Raw genomic sequence first — 15,030 nt, forward strand, 5'->3', positions numbered from 1 at the left:
CTAGTGTGACCTTGGGCAAGTTACTTAAATCTGTTTCAGTTTTCTCATCTATAAAATGAGGATAACAGCCGTTTCTACTTCACTGGATTAAAATAAATTAATGCATATAAAATACTTTGAATAGTGCTTGGCAAATAATAGGTACTCAATATGTGTTAACTATTATTTTTATAGAAAATGAGGTAGCTTGGTGTTATATTAGGAAAGGTGTATGTTAGGAAAGGATTAGAAAATTACTTGATGAATTAGTGGTTAGTGGCAGCACAGATCACAAAATAGTTTTAGGGGGATAAATAAAAGAATTAGTTTTTAGAAGCCTATACATAAGCAAAATCCAGGCCATTTACTACTATTCAAAGAAGAGATTTGTTTGTTTAGTTTGTGCGCATACATGTGTGTGCGAACACACGTTATTTTGTACCATAGGCTAAAACCAGCCTATAAACTGATCTATAAGCAACATCAAAGTTTCAGAATTTATCCAAAATAATCTTTTTGCCTTGATAATAATTATGAATCATTAACCACTAATTTATTGAAATCTCTTTTAATCAGTTTATTATCATAATATTTGTGATAGGAAATAGTAGAGTAATGCCTCATTGTAACCACATGAGCAAATGATATGTTCCACTGAAGGAATTTTCAGGTTACTGAGGTTTACCCTACCAGGCTCCTTAACCTTAATTAAGAAAAATTAAGTTTCTCTTAATTTTCTACCTCAATCTTTTAAAAGTCCATGTCTTAATAAACAGTATATCAATTAAAATTTAATCTTATGGAATCATATAAAACTTTACAGGTAGCCCTGTAGCACACACTTGACTCAGCTCTTATTTCACTGATGTAGAGACTGACTTTCAGACAAAAGACTTGTCCTTGGTCACACCTTGACTTGGTGGCAAATCCAGGGCCTGAACCCTCTTCTCTTAGTAGAGCAGACTCTCCAGTGTAATATGAATGCCTCAGATTTTTCAGTACATATCTCATTGTCCTATTCTCTTACAGTACAACTGATCCAGAAAGGAAACAGCAGTATATGACACTGAATAATGAGAATGACCTTGGAAGTGTTGAGAAATGGCAAGCTTATCAATTGCATAAGACTTGGCCTTCTCCAATTAGGCAGCTTTTATCTTTAAAGCATTTGAAAGTATTATTTTGAGATATCCTTAGGAACTGTTAAAAGTTGATAGTACTGCTTGAGGCTGTAATGAAAGGCTCAGCTACTCTGCTTTTCTAATTATCTAACGTTCTGTGCTTTGCTTCCAGCTCTCACTTCTTGCTGTCTGCTTCCACCAGCTGGTCTTAGAGTTTCATGTTAACTGCTTTTATCTGTTGTCTGCTAGGGTATAGGACAGACAGAACAGAGCTAATGCTGGTTTTGCCACTTACTAGATTGAGACTTGAGGCAAGTAATTAACTTATTTGAGTTTTAATTTTATTATCTTAAAATTGGACATTATAACATTTCCTACTATATAGGATTGTTGTGAAGGTTAGGAACTACTCTCAGAGTTGCAAATACAAATGCTGTTTTCTATTTTATTTCCAATATTTTCCTAGTACTAGTCAATATTTAAGTAACCACCATAGCTGCAGGAACATATTTAGAACCTTAGAGAATGTCCCTTTAATAAATTAACCAAGCAGTTGGAACCTGTCCCTCTTCATGCCATCATTTTATGTGCAAATGTCAGTTGAGAAGATGACTGGTACCTTAGAACACAAACGAGTACTTCCTGGTAGAGGGGAGTGGCATGCTTGACAGGGTTGTTACAGGCCAAGGCCTTGCTCACAGTCATAAGCTAAGAAACAAAACAAGATCCATTTTAGAGAAATGGACTTACATTATGCAAGTTCTCCAAAGCTTTTTTATAAAATACCAATTTCTGGGGCGCTTGAGTGGCTCAGTCGTTAAGCGTCTGCCTTTGGCTCCAGTCATGATCCCAGGGTCCTGGGATTGAGCCCCACATCGGGCTCCCTGCTCAGCAGGAGGTGTGCTTCTCCCTCTCCCACCCCCCTGCTTGTGTTCCCTCTCTTGCTATCTATCAAATAAATAAATAAAATCTTCTTAAAAAATAAATAAATAAAATACCAATTTCTAAAAGCTGTAAACTGGTAAGGGACTGAATCCTAGTTTCTTCTGGCCAATCAGGTTTTCTATCTATAAACAAGCCTCAGGAAACCAACTCAGAATCAGAATGCTAGTTTATTCATTTAAAATAAGGTATATAAATGCCAAGGGGACAGGACATGCCCATCTTCCAGCCAGTACTTCCCTTCTGGCAAAAATATGCATGTGAAACCAGAGTATAATCAGGAGGTGAGCAAGCTTAGCACGTACATCCCCAGTAGGTCAATAGCTGCCACTGGAACTGGTCTTGGTTCAGGTCCCTCTATCCTAGACATTATGGGTGCTGTCCATGTTTGCCTCTGTGATTCATTGCTGACCACCTACCTGAATAACACTTTCTTGGGACAGATTCATACATGCAGTCAGGTTGTACTCTATCCTTGCTGGCCTTGGACTTATGATGACTCTTACTTCTTGGCCTTTTTCTGCTTTGACTTACTCTATGTTGATTGTAAAGTCTAACTCTCAGAGGTCCCTGGGGAACTTCCACTGCAGTTTCCATAAACACACAAAACTTGCTCTTCCATTCATTGAATTTACTTGCTATTATGTAGCAACCTCAAACACCTCAAGTTTGCTTACTACACATGGCTGGTCCCAGACCTTCTCTTTGAAGGAACCACAGTGATCTTCCAAGAAGTTATCTGCTCCTGGGGCGCCTGGGTGGCTCAGTCGTTAAGTGTCTGCCTTGGGCTCAGGTCATGATCCCAGGGTCCTGGGATCGAGCCCCGCATCGGGCTCCCCGCTCAGCAGGAAGCCTGCTTCTCTCTCTCCCACTCCCCCTGCTTGTGTTCCCTCTCTCGCTGTCTCTCTCTCTCTCTGTCAAATAAATAAAATCTTTAAAAAAAAAAAAAGTTATTGGCTCCTCCTAACCCTGACTTCTCTGGGCGGGCTGAGGGATGGAGAGGAGGAGAGAATGGAGTCATCTCTCTATACTCTTTGTCTGTGGCAACCTTTCGTTTTCTCTTCTGTGACCTGCCTGCCCTCTCACTTTCCACGTTTGCCCCTGGGAGCACACGGTCTTCAGCTGCCCCTGTGCTCTCCGCATTCCCTCCTGCGCACACCCCAAACCTACTTTACCAGATCTGTAGCATTTTCTGCCCTTTAATTAGACCATAAAATTTAGAATAACCTTTTTTCTTTTACTTCTCATGAAAACATCCATCTTCTTAGTGTTCAGTACATATTAAAAAAAGTGGCTTGATTAAACTGTAGGATTCAGGGGTTCATGGTTGTATCCTGTATTGAGTGTGTAAGCAGTTTGATTTCTTTCTGAGAGAGTGGGAGTGCATGTGCGCGCAGTCGGCGGGGGGGGGGGGGCAGAAGGAGAGAGAATCTCAAGCGGACTCCATGCTGAGCATAGAGCAGAGCCTGATCACATAACTCTGAGATCATGACCTGAGCTGAAACCAAGAGTCAGATGCGTGACTGAGGCCCCCAGGTGCCCCTAAGCAGTTTGATATTGTAACTGCTGCTATAGAAAAGTTTAGTTAAAAAGCTTTGGATTCAGGAGCTCTTTTTAACTTGTCTCCTGCAAAGCCCTAAGGTAGGGCTGGGCTGGGCTGGGTACGATTTTCTTTGCTTTGCATATTGGGCTTCGCTTGTAAGATTTAATATGTAAGAAAGATTTTATAGCTAAAAAGAGTTTGAAGACTGCCAGTTGGCTGTCTGAAATATCCTTGAGTAATGTGAGTTGAGGATTGTGAAGTTTTGTAGTCTTACTGCTTTCCATACAATCTTTCTTTACCTCAGCTTTTCCTGTGCCATTTTGAAAATGTACTGAAGAAGTCCTTAGTTACTTGTAAATTCCTTTTCTTAAAATGCTACTTTGAAATTACTTCCTGCTCATCTTCAGTGTAAGAGAAAGGAGTAAAAAGATAAGCGTGATTTAAATGCTGTGCTCTCTGACCTGGGCTTAAACACTGGCTCTACCAATTCTTTATTATGTGACCTCAGAAAAGTTAGGTAACCTCTCGCCGCCTCCTGGACTTGCTCATCTACTAAGTGGGCATCATCATGCAGGCTGCTGGGAGATTGAGTTGACTGTGTATGCCCTGTGCATAGAACGTTCTCGGCTCAGTGTTGGGTGCCAGCCAGTAGCAGCATTGTTCTCAGTAACTAGAGGAGCACGGGTTGTACATAGGGGTGTTTTTCAGCATTTAATATGAATCTGTGGAAGGTCAAGAAGAGTTTTCTAATTATAGATAATTGTTTATTTTCCTTGAAAGAGTTTAAATGTTCTGATTGACCTGAAGTTTCTACTCTACTTGCAGTAGAATTAAGATGATTTTATTCTATACCTGAGTGCCAACCTAATGGCTTTCTGTTTGATTCGAATTCCTGTGTTCCTTTTAACACTGCTGCTCTGAGATGGTAGCACAGGAAATGAAGTATATTGAAGTTGCGGTGATGTACTATTACAGAGTCTGTTAGGATAGGAAAGAAATGCTGGTAAAAGTCAGTGTCCTTTTAGCCAGAATTTTGGTAATTGAAACTTACATCAAAAAGAGAAGAATAAAGAAGTCTTAAACTGTCTGCTTAGAAATCTCCAAAAAACTAATCCAGTATTTCAGTAAGGCATTAGGATTCAGTGTTACTGTAACAGGATATATGCAGTACCTGGTGACTTAAAAAAATGAGGGATGTGTTCTCATTTAAGCAGAAGTCATCAGGAACTCAAAATCTTTCTTTCTTTATAGTCTTTTATTCTTTGGTCATCAGATACTAGTTCCAGGAGGAAAGGATCAGAGCAGGGGGAAAAGTACTCCTCCTCCTAAGTCCATTCTCTTATTAAAGTTTCCCTGGAAGCCCCACTCAGTGATTTCTGGCACCTCTAGCTGCCAGAAGAGGTTGGGAAATCCAGTGTTTCACCTAGGAACTTAACAGAAGGGGGTGGACTGTGGACTGAATAGGCAGCTATTCAATACTCTAAAGAATAGCTTTGCCTCAGGGCACCTGGCTGTCTCATACGGAAGAGTATGCAGCTCTTGACCTCGGGGTTGTTGAGTTCAAGCCCCACATGGTGTGTAGAGATTACTTAAATTAAAAACACACACACACACACACACACTTATATATACATATATACATATATGTATGTGTGTGTTTGTTTGTTTTTAAAGAACAGCTTTCCCTTGAACCAGCAAAAGCACATCAGAAACGTGAAGGGGGGGGGTGCGTGGCGCCTGGATGGCTCAGTCGGTTAAGCGTCCTAGGGTCAAGTCCCACATCAGGCTCCCTGCTCAGCGGGGAACTTGCTTCTCCCACTGCTTCTGCTCTCTCTTGCAAATAAATAAATTTTTAAAAAAAGAAACTCCAGGGTGGTGTCTGGGAAGGTAACATTATAGACCCCGAATAGTTACATTTAATCTTTTCCTTATTTATTGGAATCCATACCAGGGAAAAAATACTTTTTTCCAGTATGGATTGGTAACTTCCCCAAGGTCTTTTCTATATTGGGTACTTTTGCTATTCAGGAGTCCTTTTTGAGAATACTTTATATTGATTTACCTTCTAAATATGTTCTGTGTCCAATGCAGATGGAACTACATATGTATACATACAATGCTTTTGATGCTCTTTTAAATAATGTTATTAAAGCCTTTTCACAGTCCCAGATGATATTTTTAAATATTTCTACATTACTGTGAATGCTTCTTGGAGGACTGCACTTTGCCTGATGAATCTGGTAAAATCCTTCATGCATGTAGCCAGCAGTTTTCTTATCTGAGAGGCATGGCTTCTAACACCAGAGCCAGGCATCATCAGACTCGTGTGTATCATGAAAAGGATTTGTGTGAACCTTATCCTCCTGCCAGATTCAGAAAATATCCAGTAACCATATGTATCTTTCTGGCTTTGAAACTTGAATTCTTGTGAAGCTGGTAGGCCTCCATTGTGCCTAGCAAGTGATTCCCAACCTGTTTTCCAGTACACCTCCTAATCTCTGGTGATTTCAGGAGCTTCACAGTTCTCAAATTCACAGCATTTAAATTTATTTAAATGTATAAATATATTTGCCATACAGCACTGTGGAGGAGATCATAGCTCCAGAGGGGTGTCGTTAGGCTTTCAGAAGGTAATAGAGTAATTAGAGTACTTTGTGTAAATCATTAGAAACTGCACCTAAGGTACTTTGAATTTTTTAATTAAAAAAATGTGTGCAGAAAGCTAGTGATTCAAAAAGTACAATAGAAATTAAATATGCTTTACAACAGACTGTAGGAGATAAAAGTGCTTTTGAGTCTCATTGTGCCACCATTAAGACCTGTGCGTGATTTAGCTTAGAAATCATCAAATGCTTACAACAGGCAACAAAATACAGCATTTAGTAGTTTTTTGTCTTAATTCCCACAGTGTTAGTAAAAACTAGAGCAGAATAAGATCATGTCTCCTGTTTAAGGAATGTTTTAATGAGTTAGGTGGTCATATTGGATCCAGCTGTTCTGAAGGAGTACATGTTGGGTGACTTTTCCCCAGAAATATTCTTTGGAGATAAGAGTCTTCCTAGGAGAACTCCACATGCCCATGTATCTGCGCCATCTTCCCCAGCCTCTGAGGTGTACCACGGATGCTAAGCAGCAGCCCAGGAAAACTGTACTCTCTCTGACCAACCTAGAACCCTTAACTTCATTCTCAAAAACTAAGTCCTTCTAAAGGGGACACCAGTGGACTTGGAAAAAGACCCAAGGGAAGGTGATCTGTGAAGTGTCCGTTAAGGCACAAGTCTACAAGACTCCTCTTTCTTGGAAGTCTGACACAGGTAATAGGTGCTTGTTGCTGCTGCCTAGGTGGAGAGGCCAGGATACTCCCAGGTTCCGGGTGCTTAATGTTTCCACTGTGATGAGATCTCTTTCATTCCAGAGTTATTGTTTTTGTTTTTTCAAGATTTTATTTATTTATTTTAGAGCTAGAACGCAAGAGCATGGGGAAGGAACAGACCACGCTGAGCGCAGAGCCCAATGCAGGGCTCGATCCCATGACTCCGAGATCATGACCTGGGCCAAAATCAAGAGACGCTTGACCCAGCTGAGCCACCCAGGCGCCCCCATTCCAGAGTTCTACTAGAACTCTTCATGTATCATGTGGCATCTTTGCATACCTGCACCTTCGGTTACCAACAAGATAGGGTGAAAGAACTAAAGACCTGCTGTGAGCCCTGGTCCATTCTAGAGGCTGTGATACTCCTCTATATACATTAGTAATTCCAGATGAATGGCTACTCAGAAAACCTGTTGGCTACTAAACTATTTATTATTCAAAGTGCTAAATGCTTTCTAATAGTTGATCTGTTATTCCCTAGGGACATTCCAGCTATATCACACACCTTGACTGGTCCCCAGACAACAAGTATATAATGTCTAACTCAGGAGACTATGAGATATTGTACTGTAAGTATGAATGATCACATCCAGCTGAGAAGTGTCTGTCAGGGGCGCAAATGAACAGGCTGTGCAGAATTTTGAGTTGTGTAGAGTGCATGCTGGCTCTCTGACTTGACAAAACATATGTTACTCTGAGCTAAGGAATGAGAATCTCAAATGTGGTTCACCTCTCCAAGAAAGTAAGGAATTAACTTATTATATATGTAGACATGTAGTCCTAAGAAATTACTCAGGGAGATTGCTGCTTTAATATGGCTTTGTATTTAACTTTTCCTGGAGAGAGGAAAGAGTATAATGCGTGGGCATTTATGCTTTTTTAAAGAAAAACAACTTCAGTGGGGAACAGTTTTGTAGTTTTTATAAACCCTGTTAAAGGCAACACTTTTTTCCTTTTTAAATGTATCTTAACATTTTTCAGTGTATTGATTATAAATACAAATAAACGTGGCTAGTTTGAATCAAGATACACTTTCAGATACATTTATAAACAGGCACTATGATTATACTTCCTGTTTCTAAATTTAAAGGGGACATTCCAAATGGCTGCAAACTAATCAGGAATCGATCAGATTGTAAGGACACCGATTGGACAACATATACCTGCGTACTAGGCTTTCAAGTCTTTGGTAAGAACATGACACCTGATGGGAAAAGATGGCTTGTGGGGTTCTTATATATAATAATTACTTGCTTAAATTTCTAAATGAAAAAGAGTCTGCGTGTGTTCTTCAGTGTTATCACTATTAATGCCAGATTCAGAGAAATGAAGTGTATTAGGATCAGACCAATATGAAGTTCTCTGCAGAATCCAGCAGACTTTTGGTCCTCAGTAAATATGAAAGACACTTGAAATATACATAATAGCACAGATCACCTTCCCATTTTTTTTCCTTCAAGTGAAAACTGAAATATTTTAATTTGTAAAGGCATTTTTAAAATAGCTTCATTGAGCATACTACATAATTCACCTACTTAAAGAGTACAGTACAGTCGTTTTAGAACTCTAGTGTGGCCATCACCACTGTCTAATTTGAGAACATTTTCATCACCCCAGTAAGAAACCTTCTACCCATTAGCAGTCACCCCCCACCCTCCCTCCCTCTGCACCCACCGCCACTAATCTACTTTCTTTCTCTAATAACTTAGTCTGGACTTCCATGTAGAATGTTTTCAAGATTCATCCACATTGTAGCATGTATCAGCACTTTGTTTTATGGCTGAGTAATACCTCCTTGTATGCATATACCACATTTTGTTTATCCATTATCAGTTGACAGACACTTGGGTTGTTTCTACTTTTCAGCTAGTATAAATAATGCTGCTGTGAACAAGCATGTGCAGGTTTTTGTATAGACATGTTTTCATTTCCCTTGAAATATACCTAGGAGTGGAATTCCAGAATCCAATGGTAACCTTGTGTTTAACCTTTTGAAGAACTGCCAGAATGTTTTCCAAAGTGGCTGCACCATTTACATTCCTGCCAGTGACACGAGGGGTTCCGTTTCCCCACATCCTTGTCAGCAGTTCTTACTCTCTTGCATGTGAATGTCCAGTTGTCCCAGCACCATTTGTTCAGATATAAAGGCATTTTTAGTAGACATTATTTAAAGATAAAATTTGGAAATCATTCCTAAGCTGATGTTTTAGATATTTCTTGAAATCTTTTCTGTGACAGTTTTGTAAGCCTTTTCCCAATCTGGGGGTATCCTTCTGAAAAAGTTACAAGACCAGTGGAAAAGTTAAGATAATAAAGCCTTGTCTGCAAAGAACTGAAAAGATGTTCTACTCAGTAATTAGAATACTGGATAGGAGGGGGACATCAATCCCTCAAGCAATGTCCAGAATATTAGTGCTTTCCCTTTAACAACATCTCTGCCTTCTGACAGGGGGGGCGGGGGGCTTCTCCTCCAGCCTGTTCACAGATCACAACAGTTCTTTATGCTATGTACATTAGAGAAATAATCCATTATAGATCCCTGTGGTAAACACAACTTCTATAGAGATGGAGGAGAGTACTGGGCTAGCAAGAAATTAAAAACAAAAGAACTCTGACTCGTCCAAACACGATTTCATTATTCTGGGTGAAACTGAAACAGTAGCCAATAGCTGGTAATATTTATTTAAGAGATGTCAGTTAAGAAGTGTTTTGACTTGTTTTAGCAAATTTACCAAAAACTAATTTGTTCTCAGAGGCCAGCATCTCAGCCCTTCTGTATTCCATAATTTCCATCTAGTCTTATTAGGGTTGTGTGCTAATTATGTTGAACATGATCACCAGTGCTTCATAATGATTCAGAATAATTAAATTTGTTATGTCTCTGGACATAAATAATAGTTCTATGAAAATTCTGTGGGATAGCATGGTAGACTAGTGGATGGCCTATGCACTTCTATTAAGAAAAGAAAGAAGCTTGGAGGTTTTCTTTGAAGTGCCTGCCTGAAGAGAACAGCAAAGAAAGAGTGTGTACATTTTACACAGCTTCCCCAGAGTCTACTTTGAAGAACTAGAGCTGTAGCTTTGTTTTTCTGCACCTTGCTATTATACAAGTAACAGAATTTCCCCTCCAACTAGAAACTTTAAAAAGGAAGAGCTTATTTGCGGAGGTGAATTAAGCTAAAACTATTTGGTAGCACCACCTGCTGGTTACTAGTGAGTACTTTTGTTTCTTCAAATTTGCCATCTTGAGTCTATTTTTACTGAAAATAGATTTTGGGTAAAACTTTAGATTTTGGGTAAAACTTCATCCTTTGAAGTGTTGAGCCACTAAGAAATCTGAACACAGATTAAAGTGAATTAAGATTCTAAAATTAAATAAACCCATGTGGCATCACAGTTATATTTTAGACTAATTTTTCTACACCCCTGTGTTCCCATATCAAAGGTGTCTGGCCAGAAGGATCCGACGGGACTGATATCAATGCACTGGTGCGATCCCACAACAGGAAGGTGATCGCTGTTGCTGATGACTTCTGCAAAGTTCATCTGTTTCAGTATCCCTGCTCCAAAGCAAAGGTAAAATCATTTTAATAAAAACTAGTGTTGTAGGGCCTTTTGTCTGGGAATATTTTTTTGTCGATGATGAGAAGAGATGTGTAGAGTTACTCCTCACTGCCTGTGATGCCATGGGGCCCGGGGGCGAGGGGGGGGGCAGTGCCCCCAGAAGCATCCAGGCCAGCACTGCTTGTTTGCTCCTTTGCCATTAGGGTCAAGAAGACCATTACAGAAGACAGTTGTTTTATTCATTTTTGTTTATCAATAATTTTTTAGCAGGTAAATATCTCCTAAACCTACTAAAACATTTTGTTATACATACGATTAACATTATAAAGCTCCTAGAGCTCCTAGTCCTGCCTGCCTCGTAAATTCTCCCCTAGCCGTCTCAGCAGAATAGTTACTAAGCTCTGACAAGTGTACGAGACTGACATCCGGATGAGATTATTTATGATGTTATTTTTTTAAATATATGATTAACTGTATGGATATATATCCAGTTATTCTATTTTGTTTCTCCCATAGAAATAGGTAGCAAAAGGAAATTGCTGCTAGCTCCATTCCTCAGATTTGCTGACTCTGTGATTTGAACTACCTCCCTTACCTAGTCGCTTCCATTGCTGTAAGCAGGCATGTAAAGAATGAGTTTAATTTTCCTGATTTGTTTCTTCCAGGCTCCCAGTCACAAGTATAGTGCCCACAGCAGCCATGTCACCAATGTCAGTTTTACTCATAATGACAGTCACCTGATTTCAACTGGTGGAAAAGACATGAGCATCATTCAGTGGAAACTTGTAGAAAAGTTATCTTTGCCTCAAAATGAGATTGTAGCTGATGGTACTCTAACCAAAGCCCCCATCTCTTCCATCGAAAGTGTCATGCAGTCTGACACTCCCACACCACCTCCTTCCCAGCCCTTAAATGAGACAGCTGAAGAAAGTAGAATAAGCAGTTCTCCCACACTTCTGGAGAACAGCCTGGAACAGACTATGGAGCCCAGCGAGGACCACATCGAGGAGCAGAGTGAAGGGGGCAGTGAAGAGCTCGGTGAGCCTATGTATGAGGAGCCATCGACTCAGAGTGAAGCCATTCTTACTGAGGACCAGCAAGACCCCTCGCTCCTGTCTTAACAGCAGGACTTCAGTGCGACTCTCTCCTCCTTCAGCTGCATGTGATCTCGTGACAGAGTTCAGGTAACAGGCTGGGGAGTGGTGGAGGTCACTCCTGATGGAGCTCTGGGTTTGCACATGGTCTGTTTTCAGTAGTCTTACCTGCAGTCTCAAGTGCAGCAGACCTAGGAGGTTCAGTTGGGTGTGTGTTGAAAATTAACCAAACTTTTAATAGCAGGAAAGACTGAAACATTGTCTCAGAAATTACCGTGTATGTAAGTGGTATGATGTCAATACTGGAAACAAAAACAGCAGTTGTATGGATTTAAAATAAACCCCTTGTTATCTGAACCAGTTTTCTTCAGGAACAACCAGAGGCATCACAAACACTGTTACTCATCTACTGGCTCAGACTTCTCCCCCCCACCCACCCCCGAGGCAGAAAAATCAGAAAAAAAAAAAACCAAAAAAGAAAAAATGCACTCTGAGATATCCTCCCACCCCAAATGTCTAGTGGAAATTTTTTAGTGAAAAACTTCAGTATTGCCACCTGCAGTGGGGTTGCCTTGAGCCCCAACACCATTTCCTTACATGAGCTCTGGGTGTGCAGATGTGCTTGCTAGTCTGCTCTCCGGTGCTGCCTTTTCTAAGTCGTCGTGAGGGACAGTCCCTTCATTTCTTGTGTGCAGATCTATTTTATCTTAGAACTAAGAAAGCAGTGGTTTGTTAAAGAGCTTTTAATGTATATTAAACCATTAATACTCAGAAATAATGGATTCCTCCAAGGATTCCTTTACTGGCCGGAACATTTTTCAATGTTTGGCATTCAAGTGAATGGAAGAAGAAAAACCGCATGCCTATAAAACTAAACTGTAAGAATTACTTGGCTAATTTTAGCTTAGCCTTCCTCATAATTTGTTCTTTTGATAATAGAAATATAAATACAGTAAGTTTGAATTGGTGCTTGAAATTCATTGGTTTAGTTATAATTTTTATATAGATTATATTGAGGGGTAAGACTGAAAATTACAAATTCTTTTTTATAGAAGTATGAATAACAGTCACAGTAATTTTTTATAAATTGCATACTTAACAGACTTGCTATATATGGTAATTTTTCTCTGGTAGAGTTGCTGTAAGCCTTGCAGTTCTGATGTGGCTGTCCTCTGCTATTTTGGGCAATGCATGTATTATGCATTGGATAGTTTTGTTTTGTTTCTTTGTCAGATGACTGTTTTTCTTAAGTACATGTTTCTACTATAATTACTGACAAATATGCATTTCCTATATATTTGTCTATACATTGATTATAAAAATGTTTTGATTTATTTTTTAACTTGCTGAATTTTTTGTTAGATCATGTTTAGAAACTTTGAGTTCATAAGTCTTAAGTATAAGTATGCAAGTGTTTACGTGATTGTGCCATTCCAAAGTGCATCAGAACTGTCATTCCCTTCTAGTATCTTCTCAGGAGTAATACAAATCAGGTATCTCATCATCATTTGGTAATTAATATACAAACTCCAGTGAACTCCTAAGGACACTCACATTTATATTCACATGCTGTATGTAAGGGTGCGGGTATGTGTGAAGGGGTGAGTGTAGACACTCTGTGTGTATCTATATAGGAAGATATACGCCACATTGAAAATACTCAGTGTATATCTCTATGTGTATAGGTATATGTCCGTGTATATCTCTTTCCTTTTGTTTACAGTTGTTCAAAAAAAAAAAAACCTCAAAGTAGTTCTCTTCAAAAGAAGAGATATAGATTCCAAGCAATCCCATCTTTTTTCAGTATGTTCTATACATAATTATCAGAGCATCAGTAAGTATCAGGCATATATACTTGCCTTATAGCAGTGTAATTAAATCATCAGGTCAGCATGTGCTGAGATGAACAAGTAGTTCTAGAAGAAGAAGCATTTCTTTAAGTACCTGGGCGATAGAGCTCTCCATGAGAAGCAGGGAGTTTGGGGACACCAGTCACCGTTGGGGTTGCTGTGTACGATGAGGTTTATAATCGTGATACTGTTGGGTGGTAGTTTCAGAAGACACTACTAATGCGCAGGAAGCGCTCCAGCCCTCTTGCCGGCAACTACTGTCTAATGGTCAGTTAAATCTGTGATAATGGTTGCAAGTGGGTGGGATTATGAAATTGTAGATGTTTTTAGAAAAACTTGTGAATGAAAGTGAATCCAAGTGTTTCATGTGAAGATGTTGAGCCATTTCTATCATGCATTCCTGTCTCATGGCAGAAAATTTTGAAGATTATAAAATAAAACGATCAAAATGGTTCAGGCGTCTTGACTCTTACTTCGCTTATACTGCTCGTTTCCGTAACTGTCCGGTTATCAGAAGACACGGCTGTTACCGGCTGACTGCTGCCGGGGATACCCCAGTTCTGGTCAGAATGAGCTCCACCTCATAATGTTAGAGGAAAGGACTTCTGATGTATGCTTCCACTTACTAGGGGAATAGCTTCATTTTAATTTATTCCATGTCTACACTTTGTCTAATGTTTAGCTTCATTTTAATTTATTCCATGTCTACACTTTGTCTAATGTTTAACAGTGGATCATCCTGGCAATTCTAGTTACTTGCCTGCCAGCCTCCTGTCACTGCCTCCCACGTCCACCTCGGTGAAGTCCTGGCCCTGGGCAGGGCCCTGCACCCCCGGCTTCCTCCTCCTCTCCCGTGGTGCCTAGGGACACATCCTCTGTGCCACAACCATCAGTTGGCCGCTACAAATTTTTCTTTCTGAAAAATCAGGTTGGGAGCATTCTGTACATTGCTTAGTTTCAAAAGCATGGAAATGGGGTTTTCATCGTTACCTTATTCATCCTTGGTGACTATGAATGTATGTGCCCAGCCACTCCTATACACGCACCCCTGAGAGTCTGCCCTGGGGCAGGAATTACTCTCCTACCAGTGCGGAGACAGAATGGCTTGACAGGCATCAGAACAAACCCCCCTGAACAATGTGATTTTTCCTCTCAATAAAAAGAGATCCATAAAGAGAAAATGATGAAATCGATTTTAAACACACTGGCCTGTTGGTATAACTTCTAGAAGGAACTGGGTTCCCAGCTTAAAGCTGGAGCTGAAATGAAGGGAGTGAGTTTAAGAACATGTTTTTAGGGCGAAGATGACAGGCTTGAAGAGCAGTTAGATAGGAGCGGGGTCAAGAGGAGCGCCGTGTGGCCAGGCACGCCTCCAACAGCCCAGGCCTTCACGTGGTGCTGGCGGAGTGTTACCTGTAGGCAAGGAGAGGGGCAGGCTGAGCAGGTGGCCCATGCTCCTTCTACTTAGATAATGGCCATGCCTGGATGTCATGCTTCGTAACCATGCTTCTGCCACTCATACCAGGAGAAAGACTTGAGGAGTGCGCACAGGGGAGAGAGGGGG

At 40.2% G+C, this 15,030-nt stretch overlaps 1 protein-coding gene across 2 annotated transcripts in view; it reads left to right on the forward strand.

Moving 5' to 3' along the window:
- EML4 (EMAP like 4) overlaps positions 1 to 13,918 on the forward strand; it is a 147,301-nt gene extending 133,383 nt beyond the window's left edge. For both annotated transcript variants that reach the window (XM_025868128.2, XM_025868129.2), the window contains 4 exons: positions 7,440 to 7,527; positions 8,049 to 8,147; positions 10,404 to 10,534; positions 11,188 to 13,918. In XM_025868128.2, coding sequence (XP_025723913.1) covers positions 7,440 to 7,527; positions 8,049 to 8,147; positions 10,404 to 10,534; positions 11,188 to 11,643 — 774 coding nt within the window. In that variant the 3' untranslated portion in view covers positions 11,644 to 13,918. The remainder of the gene's footprint in view (positions 1 to 7,439; positions 7,528 to 8,048; positions 8,148 to 10,403; positions 10,535 to 11,187) is intronic.
- Positions 13,919 to 15,030: the final 1,112 nt, after the last annotated feature.

Source organism: Callorhinus ursinus, unplaced genomic scaffold, assembly GCF_003265705.2.
Source record: "Callorhinus ursinus isolate GAN/ISIS: 27379988/994484 unplaced genomic scaffold, GSC_fseal_2.0 scaffold10, whole genome shotgun sequence".
In the NCBI taxonomy this organism is placed as follows: Eukaryota; Metazoa; Chordata; class Mammalia; order Carnivora; family Otariidae; genus Callorhinus; species Callorhinus ursinus.